General features: G+C 41.0%; 3 protein-coding genes across 3 annotated transcripts in view; 2 read left to right on the plus strand and 1 right to left on the minus strand.

Moving 5' to 3' along the window:
- Window positions 1-71: 71 nt before the first annotated feature.
- LOC139469241 (active regulator of SIRT1-like) lies at window positions 72-4,633 on the minus strand. Its single transcript, XM_071251379.1, has 4 exons — window positions 4,466-4,633; window positions 4,206-4,319; window positions 2,787-2,890; window positions 72-791 (listed from the first exon to the last, which is right to left on the minus strand). The coding sequence occupies exons 1-4, from the start codon at window positions 4,527-4,529 to the stop codon at window positions 681-683; spliced, it is 393 nt and encodes a 130-aa protein (XP_071107480.1). The 5' UTR covers window positions 4,530-4,633; the 3' UTR covers window positions 72-680.
- A 308-nt stretch (window positions 4,634-4,941) lies between these two features.
- LOC139468212 (calcium-regulated heat-stable protein 1-like) overlaps window positions 4,942-24,608 on the plus strand; it is a 39,366-nt gene continuing 19,699 nt past the window's right edge. Inside the window, exons 1-2 of the mRNA XM_071250033.1 lie at window positions 4,942-5,042; window positions 22,629-22,774. Coding sequence (XP_071106134.1) covers window positions 22,644-22,774 — 131 coding nt within the window. The 5' untranslated portion in view covers window positions 4,942-5,042; window positions 22,629-22,643. The remainder of the gene's footprint in view (window positions 5,043-22,628; window positions 22,775-24,608) is intronic.
- On the plus strand, window positions 16,223-19,895 carry LOC139467665 (streptococcal hemagglutinin-like). Its single transcript, XM_071249183.1, has 3 exons — window positions 16,223-16,265; window positions 17,885-19,147; window positions 19,291-19,895. The coding sequence occupies exons 1-3, from the start codon at window positions 16,223-16,225 to the stop codon at window positions 19,893-19,895; spliced, it is 1,911 nt and encodes a 636-aa protein (XP_071105284.1).

Consider the following 24,608-nt stretch of genomic DNA (forward strand, 5'->3'; position numbering starts at 1 on the left):
TTAACAGAATCTTGAAAATGTTTTTATGAATTTTATTTCAAAGAACTGTGAAATAAATATTACTTCTTCTTCCTCCTGAATCCACTCATCACCTTTATGGAGGTGGTGGGTTAGCCTTGTGGTGAAAGTGTTGGCTCATCACAGCGAGACCCAGGTTTGATTCCCGACATGGTACAATGTGTGAAGCCCATTCATGGTGTGCCCTGTTTGACAGGGCTGGCATACTGCTGAAAGTGACACAAAACTCAACTGGCTCACCCCAGCAAGGTCAAAAGTCATTAGGTGGTTCTACCCTTCTGCATCGCTCCACTTGGCAAAGACAGACTGTGCTCCAGTTTATGTCTACTGTACAGTCATATGAAGTGATGTTTGAATGTCTTGAATCAAACTTGCTGTGATTGGTCCTTTTCATCAGACAATTTGGGTAATCCTTACAATGAAGCCCTGAGGTAAGTGACGGAACAATAATGTACATACTCGGCTGTGCAACAAGTAATGTCCAAATATAGTGTGACTTATATGGAGAATATGTTCTGCTGAGAGAACAGTACTTGCAACACATCTGCACATTTTTAACTATACAAAAGTTCGACTTCCGTCTGAATACATGTTTTTAAAAGAATTTAACAAACTGTCATCTACGTGATCCGTAAATCAGCACACTTGCACATATTGAAATGTCAGTTGAAGTTGTATTCTTTCTCAAACTTCTCAAAGTCTGCTTCTGTGAACACGGTTGACTCCTCTTCTTTAGGTTCATGCGATGTATTGGTCTCTGTATAACCAAATACCTGCCACAAAAGGTCACAATGAAATATTAATTAGTTCAGTTGTCTCATACAGTCATCACATTCAGCATATTCTGGCTCTGTGATAGAGCATACACTGCAGTGTCAACATGACCTCGTACATAGATGGCCATTACCTTCATCCTTGTCACACTGCTGCTTAGAGTGTCACCTATGGCATGGCCTGTCAGTTAGCGAGGTAGGTTTAATGCCACTTTGAACAGTATTTCAGTTCTGTCATGGCATGTCTTAATGTTGGAAGAATTTAGAGGAGTGAAGGTTGATTTATGCTACACACTACAATCACTTGACTTCGTCAGACATGTGAAATTCTGTCTGGCGCAGGTAAACCAAGTATACAGCATCACCCTATGCCAACATCATATACAAATACCGTTCGCACTTTTTCAGATCCAATTAGTGCTGTGAGGGCTTCAACAGACTTGGCTAATTAGTACTTAATTAGCCAACGCTCTACCACTAGACCAAGAGTGACATCACATGTAATTAGTGCTCATTTAACGGGTCATTATCACCTTATTAACACGCATGCGCAATAACGTAAACAAAGAATTGCGCAGGCACATCACTGTCCATGCTGACATCACATCCTCTCCTTTCATCTTTTTGAGGGGGCATGCCTGTCATTGTCAATCAAAATGAGTAACCAATCAAGCAACGAAACATGTTAGAACGGACTATGCTCTAATAGGATTACCCTTATTGGAAACACTGTGAAAAGGTAAGAATTTATGGCTAACCCTAGCCTAACCCTTAGAATCAAAAAGGGGTGTTGGGTCAGAAAGGCATGTCATCTCCCTAAGATCGAAAAGGGGTGTTGGATCGCCAAGGCATTTGAGCGTGAACCATGCCAACGGTAAAGCAAGACTCCAGTGGCGCTATAGCGCGGCAATTGAGCTGTTGGTAGCGGGCGAAGCTGTGTCCAGTAAACTGCATTGTTGCCAAGATGTCAAAACAGAGAAGTGATCATTCCCAGGCTTGTCACCCATCCAGGAATATATCCCTATTCTCCATCCCCTCAACTGCAGCAGCAGCTAATGGCAGTGTAAACTTGACATGAATTCAAGTCACGATGAGAATGCAGCACCACAGCCAGGCATTATGGGCACACTTGCAATCCTCTAACTCCAAATAAACAACACAATAAGTACAACAGAATTTCACTGTCTTTAACCATCCAAACTTACACAACACCTGCCATTCGTCACAAGTTGTGTCTCACTACCACAGTTATTAGGCAACAATTGATCACACATCTACATTCCATTTAATAGAGCACACAATGATATTAAAACGTAGCCTCCATGTTTACCTTTGTTACATGAAACATACAAACTCACTACACTATCACTAGAATAATAAAGGTAATTTTAACTGGACTGGCAGGAAAGCTGATTTACACACTGCTTTAATGAGTGAGTGAGTGAGTATAGTTTTACGCTGCTTTTAGCAATATTCCGGCAATATCACGGCAGGGGACACACATTGTACCCATGTTGGGAATCGAACCCCGGTCTTCGGCGTGACGAGCGAATGCTTTAACGCCTAGTCTACCCAGCCGCCCCACACACTGCTTTAGAGTGAGAGGGGAGAAGAAGCACATGCAAGTACATATATATAAAAAAGAAGTGACTTTAGAAATGGTGTAGAAATACAATGCTTGAGTGAACCACTCCATTAATAAATAGTGCCAAATTATTTGAAGCCATGTTTGTTTACATAAGCACTCAATCACACATTGAATAAACCTCCATCTAAACATGTTTTGGAAAATAATGCAACAGTTTTCCACGCGAGGCAGCAACGTATCATTGAATGGTGCTTACTGAAAGTACTTCCTGCTGGTTACCTCATTTGCATATTTATTGGATCTGATACCAATGTGGACTGGTTTATTACATCAATAACACTATCCATCACGTGATAAAACATCTGACATTTAGGAATTGGTTCAACATCTGTTGAGTTCTGACTGACCTTTTTTGTGAAAGTTTCATCTGTTTTGGCAACATCTGTGAGTTGTTGGAGAAGGTGGATGTTGTCAGCTGTGTGATCCTTGCGTGATTCAGCCTGATGCTTCTCTGCAGGAAACAAACCATAAGCTGATCACTCAGTTCACTTGGGCAGACAACAATCTACTCAGTAGGGGTGTCATGATGTGCCTACCTTATATCACTACATATCATGATACAATGCTAAATTTCGGCCATTTTGTGTGAAAATTCTCCATGTTCCATATGGCTTGGCTAAGGCCAAAACTAAAATATGTCTTCACCTGATGAAAGAGTGAGCTTATAGTCTGAAACGTTGTGTTCCTCATAATAAAGAAGTTGACATTCATATATTCTCTTCCTTATGTGTATCACTTCTTAATGCCTTTTAAAATGTCTGTTCATGGTTTCCCAACTGACCTGTAACACTAATCTATGTCGTCATCAGGCCATGTTATAACAAGACTTGAAAAAAACAACCTACTTTTGAAAATCAAAGAAGAAATATAACTGAATCAATGCATAGGCAGACATGTTGTGTATCTTGATGTCAGGTGTCAATTATTAATGCATCATTTCATGAATCATGACATCCCTCTCTGTCCAAGGCATCTTTAAGAAAATGTACAACTCTATCTTTGTTTTGAACATTAAAAACCTGGTCTCACACAGTCATGAACAGATATTCGTCCATCATGATTTCACCATGTATGAAGTTGCGTATTCAGTTCATCAAAACAAATACAGAAGTTTCATCATCAATGTATCACAAGTCATGTTTAGCCAACATATGTGCCCCAAGTGATATGCAAGGCAGTCTGATGGATGTAGCCACTGACACGTGATTGATGTACGTGTTTGTTCTTCAATGCAACACATATTTGGCTATGATGACATGTAGGCCTATGCTTATCATGTTTATGAACCAAGCCACCATGCAAAACCTGATTATGACCAGCCTGGTTGCTGTGGACCACTTCTAGTCCGTAATTCCTACAGGGTGACATATATAACATTTTCACTGCTCTCTCACCAAAATGCTAATTTTGAGCCTTGACTGAGCCCAGTGGGTTGGCCACAAACTGGTTGCTAGCACGTCCTTGTGTTAGCTGGGCCAGAGCAATGGGGATTCCACGCAAAACAGTGCAAAGTGACTGTCCCAATATGTACTGCATCTCACCTCAATCATTACAAATATATATCATTAATGTGACGAAGGCATATTGTGACACCCCTGGGAAAGTCATCACATTAATATCTGAGATGTTTCTTTGTTATGAGCCATATGACAAATCAGCAATATTATGCGAAACATGTATATGCGTGATGATGGAGTTTTTGAAGCTATTTTGTTCCAGGATCCCAACAGATCCTCTATAGCTGCATGGTGAATTTGGAGTTATACCTATTGCAGATCTGAAAGCTTTCTTTTTCTTCTTTTTACTTGCATGCTGTTGATGCTGCTTCTGAACACCCTGTTTGTTTGTATTACACTGTTTCTTTGCCTTTCCCTTTGCATCTGAAAACATAAAAGTTTCTTCCAATACAGCAGTGAAGATCTAAAAGTAAAACTATGGTAAAAATATTCATCAAATTATCTTTACAGTACCGTTTCAATATATAGATTTAGATTACATTAAAGATAGTGACTTATATTAGATCTACCTTTTTTCTCAAAATTTGTGTCCTCAAATAATTCTAAACTCTTTCTCACAAGTTCTGCTGACATCTCGAGAAAATATGTACACCTTAACCACGTGTTGGTGTGTTGTGATTAAACCTCTGATTCACATTACATTTAGTGAACGACAAATACTCTATGAGCGCATCTTATATACACTGTTTGGAGCTTTAAGAGCTCTTTTCCGGTTCCACCTTATAATCTCAAACCATATCTATACACAGGATATTAAGCGTATATGTAAAATTAAAACTTGTCAGCATCTGTTTGTGGTGTTTTAAAGATACATTTTGATCCCAGATTAAGGATGATATAACGTATTGGTCTCGTGTTCTTATCATAGGGGCTATGTTTAGATTCTAGAGTACCTCATTCACATTGACCGGGCTCCCGTCTACCGATATGTGTACAAGCGCATAGCCAGTTGCGCGAATCTACAGTGGAACCAGTTAATGAGACACCGCCACAGCGCCATTCGCGGATTTCAGCTTCAGGCATAAACGTTTGACAAAGTTGAATCAAGTTTCATTGTTTTGTCTTTTGTCAGAAAGGCTTATACAGGTGAGAATTTGCTTGCACGCTGCACGATCTTTCATCTGCTTGTTCTGTACAGTTTGTCATTGGTCGTATTCCGAGAATTTGTGAGTTGAAATGTAAACATAACAAATTTCAGCATGTTTTTGTTTTTGACGATGTTGAAAGTCCTCGACATTCGTCAGGAGAATATCAAGTATACGGATTAAGCAGCAACGCGTCCAGTGTTTTTTAATGCACACTTAAGCAAACATGACATTTAGCGTTATACATTTGTCTGCTTTGTCTACTACTACCAGAGAAACAAAACTTTGAAAGTACAGCTCAGCAATTATCCAGTGTAATGAAAAAACGTCACAGAAGTGATCCTCGAGGTTTTTGTTAGTTCTTCCCGTAGTGAGGTTAGGGAGTACCTATGCCCAATAACTCTTCATATGTAATTCAGACCACGATTTCACGGATCACAAATACCGTCTAAATTAGTCCATACTTTATAGTAGGGATGGCTACGAATATAGAATATAGAGATCGATAATAAATAACTAAATATGGGTAAATCAATTATAGATAAATACCGGAGAAGTAATTTTGACCAAAAATGCAAGAAAGTCTTTGAAAGAAATCAACATATTTCACGCCACTGGCGAGCAGTGACACATTTATAGACAGATTACTTTGTGGACATTTGAGATGCTTTTCTCCTTCAACAATTGACATTATTGACAATAACAAGTCTGTTTTGGTAAATCTAAACTTTATTTCATCACTATAGTTGATGTAAGTTATAATCGATGACAACAATTTTGTATCAATAATCGTTAATATTAATAATCTCATCGACGATAATTCTGATTATCGATCCTTTTGGCGAGCCCTACTTCATGGAGATAAGCAATAAATCATTCTTAATATTCAATCTTAGAGTGACATAACCATACCATTGACAAGTTGGAAACTAGATGATCCATACCCTCAGAGACTCGTACCCAACGGTAATGGCTAACCCATACCGAAAATTCTTGTCACCTTCTGTTTTGGAGCATTAATGCCATTACTTTATTCGGTTGACTCACTCAAATTTGGAGAATCTGTACCCAAAATTGGATGACTCACACCCAATAATTTCTTAAAGCAAGACGTCCAAAACCGGATGGCTTTAACCAGTAAAGACCTAAAAACAACAAAAACTATGTTCCTAATCATTTAACCAGCACTAAATCTTCATATATTCTGAGGGGGGGCACAGGTGGCCCAGTCATCTAAGGAACCGTGATTCGCTGTGCAGAGTTGCGTCCACTGGGCACGCCAGAAACCTATGATTGTTGGTTCGAATCCCTGTGCGTTTATTTTTTATAGGTTTGTCAGCACCATACTCAAGCTCGAAAACGTCTGAGGCCTACATCACTTCGGGCTTTCCTCCCACATTAAGCTTACACACCGCGATATAACTGGAATATTGTTCAAAGCGGTGTTAAAAACCCAACTCACTCACTTATATATTCTGACCAGCACGTTCATTGCAATGATATGTGAAGCTGATTTCTGATGTCACCCTTCTGTAATATTGCTGTAATATTGCTGGAATATTGCTAAAAGCGTAGATTGATGCTCATGATATCATTCACTGGATTGTCTGGTTCAGACTCCATTACTTACAGACCGTCGTCATATAGCTAGCGTTAAACAACCAACAAACCAACCAACTAACCACTTTGATATACTAGTAACACTAGGATTAATTTATTTGAGTTAACTCAATTGGCCGTGGCGGCATATTGTTGTTTTGATATTTAAACTGCTAAGTTCTTGGAAGGTGGCCGGTGTAACAAGAAGTTTACACAGTCGGTGATTGGACTACTTGTGTTGTTACAAGAAAACAAAACAAACAAAGTCTTAGTTGAAAACATGTTTTGTCCATTTAATCACAGTGATTTGACAGAAAAGGCTGTATACAGGTCAATGACTCGGACCTTTGGAATGTAATAAGTCAATGGCAAAAGTCAAATAAATAAAGATGGCGGATGCAGTAAAAAAATTAAGTTAAATCAGTACTTTTAAAAAATCAGGCGTAGCTTCCGCACACCCTGCTACTAGCCAGGTCTGCCATAAACTTCACACCCCATCCCCATCACAAAAATGAAATGTTGAAGCATATTGAAAAAATTCTTACCTTGTACTTACTTACCTTTTGTTGAAAAAAACAAAACAACATAAACACTGATAAAACATTAATACAACATATATCCGCGTGTTATGGGTTTTCGAAGGCTGAAGAAACATTCATAGTTTTCTCGCTAATCACATGAACAACTGAAAAACATCTCATTCCCTTATAAAGGACAACTTTACCTTACAACATGCCATCATCTGATTTACGATTTCTGTGTGACGCCACAACCCTTGTGATAAAAAAACATATGATGTCCGAAGACCTGTGATCCAAACATAATTGTATTGTGTTAGTGGTGTAACGATACGGAGATACAGTATTGTATCCCGATGCACAACCCACGATACAATGCATCGATTTGGAAAGCATGTATCACGATACATACAATATTTTCATAACACAGTTTTACTTACGTATTTTCTTGAGTATAGTGCACACTTTTCTTCCAAAAACGGCTGTGTAGAAGGGGGTGCGCATTATACACGAATGAATGAGTTTTGATGTTTTTTCCCCCATGGAAAGACATTACCGTGAGCACGTAACACTGGAAATAACATGTCAACAAATCCATACTGAAGTTCGTAAATTATTCATGTAATTACACCATGTACACTGTCTGGCTATAAAAAGTATTCTTTGTATATCTGGACTTATGTTTGTAACTTATTTCATTAATTTTATTCAAAATTCCTTTTAATATTGTATTAATTAATTTCGGCGAAATCAAGTGTGAAGCGATCGGAAGATCGCACAACTCACCGTTATTAACAGCAACCACTGTCAGATTACTGCTATTGACGCCTTGAAACGAACTTTAGTTGACAGAGAATGGACACATATATAATAAATGCCATACTTTGATTCGTTAAAAGTCATATTTGTTGGATGATTCTATGTCTTCTCGCGATCACGTGCACGGGAGCCTTGACTGTGACTGGTCAGACTGGTTCCATGTAAAAAATAACGCCCGGCAATAGCGATCATCTGCTTTGGTTAGGGTTATTATTATTTTAAATATGTTTAGTAAAAGCTGCATCTAAATTAACAAGATATTGGAATATATTATTCCTGATAAAAAAATAGTTTCAGATACAACTTTTGCCGATCCTTGCATTAAAATCCTGTAAAGTTATATCATTGGGTGTATCTTGACCGAATCATCGGTAGATTCCAAGAAAACATGTGTACAGCTGATTGCTGTGTACGGCTTAGTTTCAAGAAAATACACAAGGTAATCTTAATCCCTGGATATAAAACAATGCCTAGCTGAACAAAAAATACAATTTAAACAGTAAATCAACATGTCTGGTGATTTTTTATCCCAATTTTCGAATTTGTACAGACAAAGTTTCTCATCACTCGTTCGTTTGCTGGACTTCGCTGAAGGGGTACAGTGTAATTTTTTTTTCTGCGTATAATATTCAAATTTCTTTTTTTCCAAAATATTGAACCTGCTAGAAGGGGGTGCGCATTATACATGGGTGTGCAGTGTGCACTATACTCAAGAAAATAAGGTACTTTTAAACATGAAATACGTTTAACAGTTTCAATGCCAGTTTGTTGTTTCAGTAGAACTTACTGTATTGCTGACAATTTGCTATAACAGTAAATAAACACCTTATATCTTCTTCAACTGTACTTGTGACAACTTTTAGAGAGCAGAAATAAATCAACTTGGCTTAGCTTGTACCAGTAAACGCTGTATCGTGATACGTATTGTATTGCGAACCTCCCGTATCATTACACCTGTATATTGTGTCATGAATAATAATAAAGGCATATATGATGCTGAAAGCTCTGATCGAAAACAGGACAATATGTGTACTCTACATTCTCTCGATTGACACAAAGCTTTATGAGATCATTTCATTGGTCATTAAAATCAATACTGTAAGTGGGAATAATCCTTACTATTTACTTTTTAATCATGAAGTTATGACACGTGTGACCCCTTGTTTAGCATTTCTAAACAATGCTTAAACAAACCATCGGCCAAATTGAAATTTTATCAGCCTAAGACAGGTGATCGGTTATTTGCCGGGCTTTTACTGTCTATCTGCTCCGGTCGCTTCCAACCCTCATGAAACTCGCACTGATATAGCTAATATAGCTTTATACAGTTATTGCACTTTGGCCACAATCATGGAAGGATGTTTAGGGAAATCTGATGCGGTTTTCGCATCCCACTACCTTCGAGATATCTTTGTGACTGATGTCCAAGGTCTGCATCAGCTTGGCTCATTGGTTCTCACACAGCAAATCTCCAGGACCCATGTGCGCAGATAGAGTGAGGTGTGTACCCGATCCAGTTCCAGTTCCAGTGTCCACTACACCTTCTCTCTATATATATATACAATAAACCTTGGCATTATTCTTTCAACCTTTTATACTTTTTGGGGTTCTCCAATACTGATTATCCGATTGGAGTCTGTAGAGACTTTGGTCTTCATCTGGAAATTGGGGCGGTCGGGTAGCCTAGTGGTTAAAGTGTTTGCTCGTCACGCCGAAGATCCGGGTTCGATTCTCGACATGGGTATAATGTGTGAAGCCCATTTCTGGTGTCCCCCGCCATAATATTGCTGGAATATTGCTAAAAGCGGCGTAAAACCATATTCACTCACTCATCTGGAAGTTGCTGTCAGGTCCAGCCGGATTCCGGTGTCCCAATCCTCTATTCCACTCACCTCTGCCTTCTGCATGGGTTGTTGGGTATTGGTTGGACAATACTTTTGTGGATATGGTCGATCGTTTCTCTTCTCATCTTAACCTCCTGTTTCTATCCCATGATTGATGGCTTTGACAACACGTTAAAAGAGATGCCAAGCTGGCTTGGGCTATCACCCTTGGGAGATAGTGATACCCGTCTTGTAGCATTGATTGGCTGGAGTCCATCTCCGAATGGATTATGAGTCATACATTGTATCATGGGGCTTCACAATTATGAGCCTTTATGTATAAACACATATTGTGCCTGATTTTATGTATTTCATTTGTTCACGTATCAGGGTCACAACAGTTATTTGGGGTGTTTCTTACCTATCCACGAGCTTTGTCTTATGACACAAGACAGTGTTACTTAATATTGTTCTGTATTACTGTTTGGCACCAGCTTTGGATTTGCTAGGGATTTGCGTCCCACCATCCAACTATGGGATAAATGCATAGTGTGAGATAGGATAATACATTTTTTGGTAAATTTTACAAATAAATTGTACTTACCAGTTACCATGCTTACCCTATCTCACACACTAAATGCCCACCCGTTCTTCCCCACATCACAATTCCTCTAGCATGCATACTCGGCCTGTTGCGGTTTGCGTGATTTGGGGTGTTTTGTGGCAGGTTTTATCCTAACAATGTACACTTTATGGGGATTTTGTCTTGTGTGTAACTTGTGTGGCTATATATTTTTAGAGTGTGTACAAATTACATAGTTAGGTTGCGCTGTGCTATTTTGCATTGGTGGACCTTATTACAATGCAGAGAGATAACTTCTATATCCAACTCACACTTCAGGTGACTCGATCAACTCTTATTCTCTTACACTTAAATTTGATATCAAAAGACACTAGGGTCAGCTTCTGTTTATCATTGAAAAAGTTTTCTTCTAACATTTACTCTGTGTAACCAGTAATGAGCAGTGTCTTGTGTGTCAAAAGTACAACTGAACAGCTTCAGTGACAGGGAGATTAGCTATGTCATTTGATTGTGATGTCACATGGGTCTGTAAAGCATTGTGATGCAATTTAATTGCAGTGATGTCTTGATCTCATCCAAGCGATATCTCCTGTGGAGGCCAGTCTTGGACAAACAAAGTTCTTGTTGACAAGGTACACTGTATTTTCACAGGAGTCGTTGGTACCCCTCGATGAGTTGATAGGTTCTCTCCCTAGATGTTTTTCATGAATTCTAGGGTTTGAATGTTTGAAAAGGATAAAGTAGGTTTCTTTTAAGATATGAAATATTTATTATCAAGGTGTACAAATTCTATTTTCCAATCTTGATTATTTAAAAAAAAAATAATTTAGGATTAGGGAAAACCATTTTAATATGAATCTAGTAACAAACTAAAACTAACAAATGTATAAGTTCAGGGAAAGCAAAATAATTTCTAAAAAGGAGTATGAAACTGTCAGTTAGCTTAAAACGTTAAGACATAAGACTCAAATGTACATATCCGTTGAAAGGTTATTTGTTTGTTCCTGCTTGTCCTGTGTATTTACATTTTTATCAATTTCATCATGTCTACATTGTCGGATGTCTGTCAAGATGGTCATTTTTATATTCTCAGTCTACATTGTCAGATGTCTGTCAACATGGTCATTTTCATATTCTCAGTCTATATTGTCAGATGTCTGTCAACATGGTCATTTTCATATTCTCAGTCTACATTGTCAGATGTCTATCAACATGGTCATTTTCATATTCTCAGTCTACATTGTCAGATGTTTGTCAACATGGTCAGTGATATTGGTAATGATACAATTTATACAGCTAGAACACGTAGAACGCACCTGTGAAGAGGGGATTTTCATTGCCTAGTCATTGCCAGAAGCAACAAAAGCATGGTACATGTGTTAAAGATCTTTTAATGATGGGATGTATTTATGACTCATTAATACTAGCAATGTTATAGGTTATATATGGCCCTGTTATGAACTATAAATATGATAAAGGTGAAAGAGATTTCTGCCAAAGGAAAACTTGATCTTCTTTGGTGTTTTAACAATAGCCTACGGAGACTAAAATTATTGATTTTTGCCATTAACATGATCAACCAGGTTAATGTAAACTTTGTTGGCTCTCAGAGTCATGTTGTTCTGAAATATAATTACTTTGTTTGTTGTCATAGTAACTGAAATTGGCCTACAATAATACTTCTGCTTCTCATGTTGACTTGACCTTGGATAGCATTAAGGCATTAAGGCATTGTGACATGCTCTGATGGCCTTGTACTGATTCTGATAGCTTTAATGTTGTCATAATGAATGACTTCACATGTAGCTATATAAATAAAAATTTTAGCATGTTAAGCATATTCATTGCATCAGAGAGTATCAGTTGTAGGAGTGACACTGTTGGTTGTATGATGTGTGACAGTGACAGTGACAGTTATCTGATAGGTGAGTATGGTGGGAGTGTCAGCTGTAGGAGTGACACTGTTGGTTGTATGATGTGTGACAGTGACAGTGACAGTTATCTGATAGGTGAGTATGGTGGGAGCGTCAGCTGTAGGAGTGACACTGTTGGTTGTATGATGTGTGACAGTGACAGTGACTGTTATCTGATAGGTGAGTATGGTGGGAGTGTCAGCTGTAGGAGTGACACTGTTGGTTGTATGATGTGTGACAGTGACAGTTATCTGATAGGTGAGTATGGTGGGAGTGTCAGTTGTAGGAGTGACACTGTTGGTTGTATGATGTGTGACAGTGACAGTGACAGGGACAGTTATCTGATAGGTGAGTATGGTGGGAGCGTCAGCTGTAGGAGTGACACTGTTGGTTGTATGATGTGTGACAGTGACAGTGACTGTTATCTGATAGGTGAGTATGGTGGGAGTGTCAGCTGTAGGAGTGACACTGTTGGTTGTATGATGTGTGACAGTGACAGTTATCTGATAGGTGAGTATGGTGGGAGTGTCAGTTGTAGGAGTGACACTGTTGGTTGTATGATGTGTGACAGTGACAGTGACAGTTATCTGATAGGTGAGTATGGTGGGAGTGTCAGCTGTAGGAGTGACACTGTTGGTTGTATGATGTGTGACAGTGACAGTGACAGTTATCTGATAGGTGAGTATGGTGGGAGCGTCAGCTGTAGGAGTGACACTGTTGGTTGTATGATGTGTGACAGTGACAGTGACAGTTATCCGATAGGTGAGTATGGTGGGAGCGTCAGCTGTAGGAGTGACACTGTTGGTTGTATGATGTGTGACAGTGAAAGTGACAGTTATCTGATAGATGAGTATGGTGGGAGTGTCAGTTGTAGGAGTGACACTGTTGGTTGTATGATGTGTGACAGTTATCTGATAGGTGAGTATGGTGGGAGTGTCAGCTGTAGGAGTGACACTGTTGGTTGTATGATGTGTGACAGTGAAAGTGACAGTGACAGTTATCTGATAGGTGAGTATGGTGGGAGTGTCAGCTGTAGGAGTGACACTGTTGGTTGTATGATGTGTGACAGTGACAGTGACAGTTATCTGATAGGTGAGTATGGTGGGAGTGTCAGTTGTAGGAGTGACACTGTTGGTTGTATGATGTATGACAGTGACAGGGACAGTTATCTGATCGGTGAGTATGGTGGGAGTGTCAGCTGTAGGAGTGACACTGTTGGTTGTATGATGTGTGACAGTGACAGGGACAGTTATCTGATAGGTGAGTATGGTGGGAGCGTCAGCTGTAGGAGTGACACTGTTGGTTGTATGATGTGTGACAGTGACAGTTATCTGATAGGTGAGTATGGTGGGAGTGTCAGTTGTAGGAGTGACACTGTTGGTTGTATGATGTGTGACAGTGACAGTTATCTGATAGGTAAGTATGGTGGGAGTGTCAGTTGTAGGAGTGACACTGTTGGTTGTATGATGTGTGACAGTGACAGGGACAGTTATCTGATAGATGAGTATGGTGGGAGTGTCAGTTGTAGGAGTGACACTGTTGGTTGTATGATGAGTGACAGTGACAGTTATAGTTATCTGATAGGTGAGTATGGTGGGAGTGTCAGTTGTAGGAGTGACACTGTTGGTTGTATGATGTGTGACAGTGACAGTTATCTGATAGGTGAGTATGGTGGGAGTGTCAGCTGTAGGAGTGACACTGTTGGTTGTATGATGTGTGACAGTGACAGGGACAGTTATCTGATAGTCGAGTATGGTGGGAGTGTCAGTTGTAGGAGTGACACTGTTGGTTGTATGATGTGTGACAGTGACAGTGACAGTTATCTGATAGGTGAGTATGGTGGGAGCGTCAGCTGTAGGAGTGACACTGTTGGTTGTATGATGTGTGACAGTGACAGTGACAGTGACAGTTATCTGATAGGTGAGTATGGTGGGAGTGTCAGTTGTAGGAGTGACACTGTTGGTTGTATGATGTGTGACAGTGACAGTGACAGTTATCTGATAGGTGAGTATGGTGGGAGCGTCAGCTGTAGGAGTGACACCGTTGGTTGTATGATGTGTGACAGTGAAAGTGACAGTTATCTGATAGATGAGTATGGTGGGAGTGTCAGTTGTAGGAGTGACACTGTTGGTTGTATGATGTGTGACAGTTATCTGATAGGTGAGTATGGTGGGAGTGTCAGCTGTAGGAGTGACACTGTTGGTTGTATGATGTGTGACAGTGAAAGTGACAGGGACAGTTATCTGATAGGTGAGTATGGTGGGAGTGTCAGTTGTAGGAGTGACACTGTTGGTTGTATGATGTATGACAGTGACAGTGACAGGGACAGTTATCTGATCGGTGAGTATGGTGGGAGTGTCAGCTGTAGGAGTGACACTGTTGGTTGTATGATGTGTGACAGTGACAGGGACAGTTATCTGATAGGTGAGTATGGTGGGAGTGTCAGCTGTAGGAGTGACACTGTTGGTTGTATGATGTGTGACAGTGACAGTTATCTGATAGGTGAGTATGGTGGGAGCGTCAGTTGTAGGAGTGACACTGTTGGTTGTATGATGTGTGACAGTGACAGTTATCTGATAGGTAAGTATGGTGGGAGTGTCAGTTGTAGGAGTGACACTGTTGGTTGTATGATGTGTGACAGTGACAGGGACAGTTATCTGATAGATGAGTATGGTGGGAGTGTCAGTTGTAGGAGTGACACTGTTGGTTGTATGATGTGTGACAGTGACAGGGACAGTTATCTGATAGGTGAGTATGGTGGGAGTGTCAGTTGTAGGAGTGACACTGTTGGTTGTATGATGTGTGACAGTGACAGTTATCTGATAGGTGAGTATGGTGGGAGCGTCAGTTGTAGGAGTGACACTGTTGGTTGTATGATGTGTGACAGTGACAGGGACAGTTATCTGATAGTCGAGTATGGTGGGAGTGTCAGTTGTAGGAGTGACACTGTTGGTTGTATGATGTGTGACAGTGACAGGGACAGTTATCTGATAGGTGAGTATGGTGGGAGTGTCAGTTGTAGGAGTGACACTGTTGGTTGTATGATGTGTGACAGTGACAGGGACAGTTATCTGATAGGTGAGTATGGTGGGAGCGTCAGTTGTAGGAGTGACACTGTTGGTTGTATGATGTGTGACAGTGACAGGGACAGTTATGTGATAGGTGAGTATGGTGGGAGTGTCAGTTGTAGGAGTGACACTGTTGGTTGTATGATGTATGACAGTGACAGTGACAGGGACAGTTATGTGATAGGTGAGTATGGTGGGAGTGTCAGTTGTAGGAGTGACACTGTTGGTTGTATGATGTGTGACAGTGACAGTGACAGTTATGTGATAGGTGAGTATGGTGGGAGTGTCAGTTGTAGGAGTGACACTGTTGGTTGTATGATGTGTGACAGTGACAGTTATCTGATAGGTGAGTGTGGTGGGAGTGTCAGTTGTAGGAGTGACACTGCTGGTTGTTTGTGTAACTTTGAATACCTCCATTACATCAGTGCCAGAAATCCTGTATTTCAGCTGTCATCATACTAAAAGTAAAACATTTTAGATTTTCAACAAAAGTCCTCTACACTGTCAACTATCCATAACCATACTAGTGGTGTCTCTCTCCTCGAACCTCTGCACATGCACAGCCAGGTAGTCTCCACTACGCTTAGTTCAGTCAATAAGATTGGATGTGGATATAATGGTAGTATAATGGAAGTTTACCACATATTTGCTTATGTTCTTGGCATTTTCCCAAAATGTCCCTTTTGAGGTATTTCAGGATTATGTTGATCTAATATTGGAGAAAGGATTCTAGATGCAGGATGATTTTCTCCACCCGAGACAGGTGCATTACCACAACTTTCCCTGAATCTATAGAAGGAACTACTAAAAGACCAGCAGTCCATGCTGGACAAAGGCCATACAAAGGCCATGAGCGTTATGGACATGATGCCCCAGCAGGCTGAGAAGACCCCTCTGCCAGGTGGACACTGAGGGGAGCAAGTGTCATGGCTGGGTGATTTGGATATGTTGCAGGGAACTCTTTCGTAATGTAACATCAATCAAAATGTTGATAAACTTTAAAGGCAGACAAGGTTTGGGAAATCCAGGCATTTTGTCAGAATAACCCCGTGCATTCTGATGGAATGCCTGGGACTTCCAGCATCTTGATTACCTTTTAGGTTTGTCAAGAAAATAAAGGCCCTGTAAAAACAATAGGGAGACGTCAATAAAGGTTTAAAGTTGTAGTTTTGCAACAGAAATGACAGCAGACTAGGTAGATGGAGGCGGCAGGATAGTTAACACCCTCTACGTCACTTTGTTGCTTCAGAGCGCTGTGGGGCCTGCTGCATTTGCATCGTTGCTATGCGACCATCTTGGCAACTGGTATATTTGATAATGGTCAAGACATCTTCTACAATGGCTTGGGGAGGTCGGGTAGCCTACTTTAGGCAAAAGACATACATACATACATACATAGATACATACTTACATACATACATACATACATACATACATACATACATACATACATACATACATACACTTGTGTTTCAGGTAACCCGGATAACCCATGTTAATGTTTTTATCACAGCTGGAAAAAGTTGTCAAGAAACCCATATATAACATTTGCGAAAAAGCTACATGTTCCACATATCATATTGATGTAGCTATCTGGACCTACAAATTCAGGAAACACTCCAACTAAAATCAGTTCTCAACACAATGGGGGCGGTAGGGTAGCCTAGTGGTTAAAGTTTATGCTAGTCATGCCGAAGACCCGGGTTCGATTCCTGACATGGGTACAATGTGTTAAGCCCATTTCTGGTGTCCCCCACAGTGATATTGCTGGAATATTTCTAAAGGCGTAAAACCATACTCACTCACTCACTCTACAGTGGCTTTGTTGCTTCTGAGTGCTGCTACCATTGAGATTCGCATTAGAATTTGTCTTCAGCAACCCATGCTTGTCGTAAGAGGCAACTGTGCTTGTTATAAGAGGCAACTAACCGGGTTGGGTGTTCATGCTCACTGACTTGGTTGATGCATTCGTTCTTATCCCAATTGTGCTAGATCGATGCCCATGATGTCAGTCACTGGGTTGTCTGGTCCAGACTCGATTATTCACAGACCGTCGTCATATTGCTGGAGTTCAACACTAAACAACAAACATACAAATTAAAATCAGATCTGCCGCTATACAAAGATCTGAGGACATCCCATTACGGTTTACGTCAGACCGACCTTTCGCGAACTATGACCAATGGAATTTCAAATTGGCGACTACGCTTCGAAACATATTTTGACTAATTCTCGCTTAAAAATTTGAAACCTGAACAAAAGAACATTCTTGAATTGCTAATAGATGGTCTATATTGTATAGATTCAGTTGTGAAGCCCCTAACTATCGTTCGGAATATCCCGTTTTAAAGTTTTCGAGGCATGATCTGGTAAGCGACACTCTGATTGGTCGGATGATAGGTCGTTCTGACGTGACCACTAATGGGATGTCCTAAGATCTTTGTTTAGCGGTAGCAAAAACTAAGATCTGATTTTAATGAGATTGGAGTCTCAGCACCTCCAGCCACTTCATTGCTTCAGAGCGTTGCAGCACCTACAGCCACTTCATTGCTTCAGAGTGCTGCAGCACCTCCAGCCACTTCATTGCTTCAGAGCGTTGCAGCACCTACAGCCATTCCATTGCTTCAGAGAGTTGCAGCTCCTACAGCCACTTCATTGCTTCAGAGTGCTGCAGCACCTACAGCCACTTCATTGTTTCAGAGCGTTGCAGCGCCTACCGCCACTTCATTGCTTCAGAACGCTGCAGCACCTACAGCCACTTCATTGTTTCAGAGAGTTGCAGCGCCCACCGCCACTTCATTGCTTCAGAGCGCTGCAGCACCTACAGCCATTCCATTGCTTCAGAGAGTTGCAGCACCTACAGCCACTTCATTGCTTCAGAGAGTTGCAGCGCCTACCGCCACTTCATTGCTTCAGAGAGTTGCAGCACCTACAGCCACTTCATTGTTTCAGAGCGTTGCAGCGCCTACCGCCACTTCATTGCTTCAGAGCGCTGCAGCACCTACAGCCACTTCATTGTTTCAGAGAGTTGCAGCGCCTACCGCCACTTCATTGCTTCAGAGCGCTGCAGCACCTACAGCCATTCCATTGCTTCAGAGAGTTGCAGCACCTACAGCCACTTCATTGCTTCAGAGAGTTGCAGCACCTACAGCCACTTCATTGCTTCAGAGAGTTGCAGCACCTACAGCCACTTCATTGCTTCAGAGCGCTGCAGCACCTACAGCCACTTCATTGCTTCAGAGAGTTGCAGCACCTACAGCCACTTCATTGCTTCAGAGCGCTGCAGCACCTACAGCCACTTCATTGCTTCAGAGTGCTGCAGCACCTACAGCCACTTCATTGTTTCAGAGCGCTGCAGCACCTACAGCCATTCCATTGCTTCAGAGAGTTGCAGCACCTACAGCCACTTCATTGCTTCAGAGAGTTGCAGCACCTACAGCCACTTCATTGCTTCAGAGAGTTGCAGCACCTACAGCCACTTCATTGCTTCAGAGCGCTGCAGCACCTACTCTGCCACTTCATTGCTTCAGAGAGTTGCAGCACCTACAGCCACTTCATTGCTTCAGAGCGCTGCAGCACCTACAGCCACTTCATTGCTTCAGAGCGTTGCAGCACCTACCGCCACTTCATTGCTTCAGTGTGCTGCAGCACCAACAGCCACTTCATTGCTTCAGAGTGCTGCAGCACCTACAGCCACTTCATTGTTTCAGAGCGTTGCAGCGCCTACCGCCACTTCATTGTTTCAGAGTGCTGCAGCACCAACAGCCACTTCATTGCTTCAGGGTGCTGCAGCACCTACATCCACTTCATTGCTTCAGAGCGTTGCAGCGCCTACCGCCACTTCATTGTTTCAGAGCGTTGCAGCGCCTACAGCCACTTCATTGCTTCAGTGTGCTGCAGCGCCTAACGCCACTTCATTGCTTCAGAGCGCTGCAGCGCCTACCGCCACTTCATTGTTTCAGAGCGCTGCAGCGCCTACAGCCACTTCATTGCTTCAGAGTGCTGCAGCGCCTACAGCCACTTCATTGCTTCAGAGCGCTGCAGCGCCTCCAGCCACTTCATTGCTTCAGAGCATTGCAGCACCTACAGCCACTTCATTGTTTCAGAGCATTGCAGCACCTACAGCCACTTCATTGCTTCAGAGCGCTGCAGCACCTACCGCCACTTCATTGTTTCAGAGCATTGCAGCACCTACAGCCACTTCATTGTTTCAGAGCATTGCAGCACCTACAGCCACTTCATTGCTTCAGAGCGCTGCAGCACCAACAGCCACTTCATTGCTTCAAAGCGCTGCAGCACCTACAGCCACTTCATTGCTTCAGAGAGTTGCAGCACCAACAGCCACTTCATTGCTTCAGAGCGCTGCAGCACCAACAGCCACTTCATTGCTTCAGTGCGCTGCAGCACCTACTCTGCCACTTCATTGCTTCAGAGCGTTGCAGCACCAACAGCCACTTCATTGCTTCAGAGCGTTGCAGCACCTACAGCCACTTCATTGCTTCAGAGTGCTGCAGCACCTACGGCCACTTAGGGACGGTCGGGTAGCCTAGTGGTTAAAGCGTTCGCTCGTCATGCCGAAGACCCGGGTTCGATTCCAGACATTCGTACAATGTGTGAAGCCCATTTCTGGTGTCCCCCGCCTTGATATTGCTGGAATATTGTTAAAAGCTGCGTAAAACAATTCTCACTCACTCACGTCTACAGCCACTTCATTGCTTCAAAGTGCTGCAGCACCTACAACAACTTCATCGCTATAGCATGCTGCAGCAGTTTCTACAGCCATCTGCTGCAGCACCTTCAAGGTCTTCAGTGCTTTCCAGTGAGTTGTCATGTGCAACTGTCTTGTGACTTGATGACTACAGCATCCTCGGGTTTACAGGCATCTGGAGTAATCCACTTGCGATGGACCGTCTCAACATGAGAACAGGTCGTATGTTATATATCTAAGGAGTTGCTACTGTGTGGTTATTGTCCTTTCAGTAGGGGATGTCTCCATAATGCCTCCCAGAAACCTTGCAGTCTTGAAAACATTCATATTCTACAGAAGCAGGCAATAAGAGAGACCCTGTGGGATCAGCTCTCAGTCAGACAAGAGGACTACACATAAAATGTCTGGAGTGAGTGAGTGAGTATGTGTCACGCCACTTTTAGCAATATTCCAGCAATAGGAATAGGGTCTTCACACATTGTACCTATGTGAGGAATCAAACCCGGGTCTTTGGCTTAACCACTAGACTACCCCACCGCCTCTTAACTTAACCGTCTGGTATTTCTAGCAAAAGCTTATTTAAGTAATGCTTCACTCATTGTTTGATTCTATAGGAATTTGAGACAATAATGTAGGTCTTGCAACCTGAAGCATGGTTTTCATTGAGCAGGCAAAGGTCATGATTGCATCCTTCAAGTTGGCACATGCAGAATTGACAGTACACCTGTTGTTTACAAAACTGCTCCATGCCCTGTCATGCCTCAGTGGCTATAGGTGTATCTGCAGTTATTGTTGAGCCAAGATCATAGGACAAAACGTAACAACCAGGATATCATGGCTTACAATTATGCTACATTCTGAAAAAAATCATGTTAAAACAAATATCACAACACTCTTAATAAACAGAACATAAAATTTAATAAGTTCTAATGCCAAACAAAAATGTACTTGTGTTTCAAGTAACATCAACCCAACACTTGGGGAGATTGATAGGTTTTTTGTTTGTTATATATATTGTTTTATAGTTTAACAGATGGCTTGTTTCATTGTGTTGAGAGTGAGTATGGTTTTACGCCGTTTTTAGCAATATTCCAGCATTATCATGGCAGGGGACACCAGGAATGGTCTTCACATATTGTACCCATGTCAGGAATCGAACCCGGGTTTTCGGCGTGACGAACGAGCGCTTTAACAGCTAGGCTACCCTACTGCCACCATTGTGTTGAGAACTGATTTTAGTTGGAGTGTTCCTGAATTTGTAGGTCAAGATAGCTACATCAATATGGTATGTGGAACATGTAGCTTTTTTGCAACTGTTATATATGGGTTTCTTGACAACTGTTTCCAGCTGTGATAAAAACATTATAGTTGTAATTGAAACAATGGGTTATCTGGGTAACCTGAAACACACGTATATATTTCTTTTGCTTGAAAGTGATCGATGAGATATATGTCCTGTCATTAGTCAATCAATTGAATGTGTCATTTTCTTTATGAAAAGATTATTGTCAAATAAGGTTTGAGACATTAAGCTGGCATGTTGTGATGTATTGATCTGGCATCAACATGATGCTGTTATTAGGACTAGGACACGGAGGAGAGTTCACTATGTCCATGGCTAAGCTGTTTATGTGGGAGGGAGGCTTGTTGCCAGATACATGCAAGCATTCAAGGCAAACAGACAATATAGTCTCAGTCTTCGAATCAGTGGGCGTCCAGTCCCAGTAGACAGTTTACATTAATGAAGCTACTGCCAGGAGGTCATTTTAATAGGCCAGCTTGCACATAGGGACTTCAGGTATTTTCTGCTGGTCAGGTGAGATGTGTGGGTTTGAATGCTTTCTATTGGAAAAAGGTTTCTTTAATCTCTTTGAGTTGAGTGAAGTCATAAACATGTTGAATGTCAAGGTCATGGTATATTGTTTGTCCTCTGTTTTTGTGAATGTTTTTGAATCTGGTTATCATTTATTGTCAAGATTATGTTACATGTTTTGACATTTTCCTCAGTTCATCACAGATTGTCATGGCATTTTGTTTTTTCTCATCTTCCTGAGGCAAGGGAGTTAAATGACTGTAAAAGGGCAGTTTCCACCCTTGCCAAACTGGGCTGTAATTTCTGAGCTCGATTGTAGCGCCGCCAGTGGCTATTATGAGTTATGTCCATTCTATGTCTCTCCTGAATTTGACCAATCAGATTCCACCTTTCATATCACTTGCATTTGCTTCAAACAAAGTGGCGGTGCCCAGTCAAGACGATCTGTTCGATGATCAAAATCTATAGTTATAAAATGGGTCCTTCCTCGTGAAATTCATCAAATCATGTGAACACCTTGATTAAAATCATGAAAAGATTTGCAAAATATCTGTTGATGCCGAGTTGGCAATATACATTTTTTGCAAATCCTGTAATCAACCGAAATCTGCACGGCAGTTTACGAAACGGATGTCGATTTCGTTACACTGCGCTCATCCAGTTGTTTCATCACATTCGTGCATGTCTTGTTTGAATGTTCTTTTATCATATTTACTGTATTATATTTTGTATTTTTCATTCAGAGCAGTAGGACAGCCATGTCATCTCCAACCAACGCCCCTCAAGCCCAGGCTATGAACAATGATATCATTTCGGGATCTGCTTCCCATGGCCACCGGTTCCTGATTCCCAGTCCGATACCTACCCGCAGGTCCAGGACCTTCTCAGCGTGAGTACACCTTGTACACTTAGATCAGTGGGATGAGTCGGGGTGTACTATTTGGCCACACTGTTCTGAAGGATGCAGTGTTGTACACATGCAATACTTACCCTCAAACTGCAAGGAATTATGAGTAACAAGTGAATTAAACTTTGACAAGTAACTTTCAACATTAATTCAAGAGAGACAGATAATCCGTAAGCTCTGAGTTGGTTATTCTTTATAAAACCTGTTGTCTTTTTTTGTTGATGTATGTGAAAGATGGGGATTTTCTGATTTTAAATAAAGACATAGCTCAGTTTTTCTATATGTGGAAGGATGTAACATAAGATTGTGTGTGACTTCGTGAACAATGGCAGATGTCATCCTCAGTATGCACTGAGGCGTTCATGTGTCACATTACTATGGGCCTCTTCACAAACATGAGAACAATGAACAACTGATGCAAACTAGATATGAATCAAAATTATGATGCTCCATGAGAATTATTGGAATAGTTTGGCCTCTATGCATGTCCCCTTGGGTTTTCTATATGTGTATAGATCATTGTAAATACAAACATGATGACCCAGTTTTTGATATTTCTTTTTATGATCATACATGTCATAACCTTAAAAAGCGTTTATTTTGATAAAATATTAACCAAACAGTGGTGACTGTATTCCTGTTGGTGTGTTTGACATGTTACCTCAGACAATGATCTCTTTAGCATTCCCAATGAACTCTCCAGCTCATGACATCTTTGATCCACTGTCAGTATATAGGCATGATGTTGGAGCCAGTGTATTCATCAGTGTTCCAGTAAAAGTAAGTCCAAGTAAAATTAGGCTTGGAGCGCTAATTCAGGTGACTGCCAGTCCCTCTGTACCATATAAACCTTTGTTGTTGAACAAAGCATTGGCGATATTCATAAAAGTATGTTTTTCGAATGAAGTCAGCTTGCCTGTTACCATCAGGGTTTCCCCTTGTCTATTTTTATTGCAAGGAAATAACATTTTGCTTTGCCTCGAAGTTAAATATCCATTTGTAATGACTTTGTCTCGAAATATTAAAAAAAAGGAGAAAATTGTGACTGAATGATGTATAGATCCTATTAAGTTACTTCAGAGATGACATCTTTGCACTGAACATGATGTTGAAAGAATTAAAACCAGGTAATTTTCATACATTTTTTTATTTGTTGAAAGTTGGGACTGGCAAAAATTAGGGGGAACTGGTAATTATTAGAGTTGTCAGTCCACTAGAACTGTAAGTTTCAAAAGCCAGCGGGAACCCTGATTCATGTAAACTTGTGCCATTAATCTTGTAGAATGCAGAATTATCTATTACAATATGATACAAACATGGCAATACAATTTCTTTTACAAATTTGACCAATCTGCACAGCCATATTTACAATATGGATTGATATGTAATCGTGCAATATATGCCAATATAGTCTGACATAGCAATACTCATCATTGCTCATCCTGGGGCCACGGAGAACCCTAAAGGGGATATTGTAAAAACATAGCTCTGATTGAAATGTAATGTTGGTTATGAAAAATGACCCATAAAGAAACAGCATATTACAACAGGTCGACATGTCTGCTTTAATAACAGTTTTTGATAACTCTTGTATGTGTTGTAATATATGCATACCTGTATTACCATGAGATAAAATTATTTTATAATTCATTTTCATTCCATTTCACACATGCTCATCAGCAGTCTGACTTTAGCTACTAGTCCAACCCAAGTCTAGTAAAATTCTTTTACATCCAGTAAGTTCAATAATGCTGAGAACCAACTTCAAGCGAGTAGACTCAAAAAGTTTTGGCACAGACTGCCACGGTGTTGGAAA

This window comes from Haliotis cracherodii, unplaced genomic scaffold, assembly GCF_022045235.1.
Source record: "Haliotis cracherodii isolate W230 unplaced genomic scaffold, xgHalCrac1.p SCAF_2, whole genome shotgun sequence".
Lineage (NCBI taxonomy): Eukaryota > Metazoa > Mollusca > Gastropoda > Lepetellida > Haliotidae > Haliotis > Haliotis cracherodii.

Excerpts from the sequence above, each read along its gene's own strand:
- LOC139469241 (XM_071251379.1), bottom strand. The coding sequence starts at position 4,529 with ATGTCAGCAGAACTTGTGAGAAAGAGTTTAGAATTATTTGAGGACACA. Across the intron at positions 2,891-4,205 it reads AGCTTTCAGATCTGCAATAG|AGAAGCATCAGGCTGAATCA; the intron begins GTATAACTCCAA and ends TGTTTCCTGCAG. Across the intron at positions 792-2,786 it reads ATGAAACTTTCACAAAAAAG|GTATTTGGTTATACAGAGAC; the intron begins GTCAGTCAGAAC and ends CTTTTGTGGCAG.
- LOC139467665 (XM_071249183.1), top strand. The coding sequence starts at position 16,223 with ATGGACATGATGCCCCAGCAGGCTGAGAAGACCCCTCTGCCAG. Across the intron at positions 16,266-17,884 it reads TGAGAAGACCCCTCTGCCAG|AGCGTTGCAGCACCTACAGC; the intron begins GTGGACACTGAG and ends TCATTGCTTCAG. Across the intron at positions 19,148-19,290 it reads AGCCACTTCATTGCTTCAGG|AGCGCTGCAGCGCCTACCGC; the intron begins GTGCTGCAGCAC and ends TCATTGCTTCAG.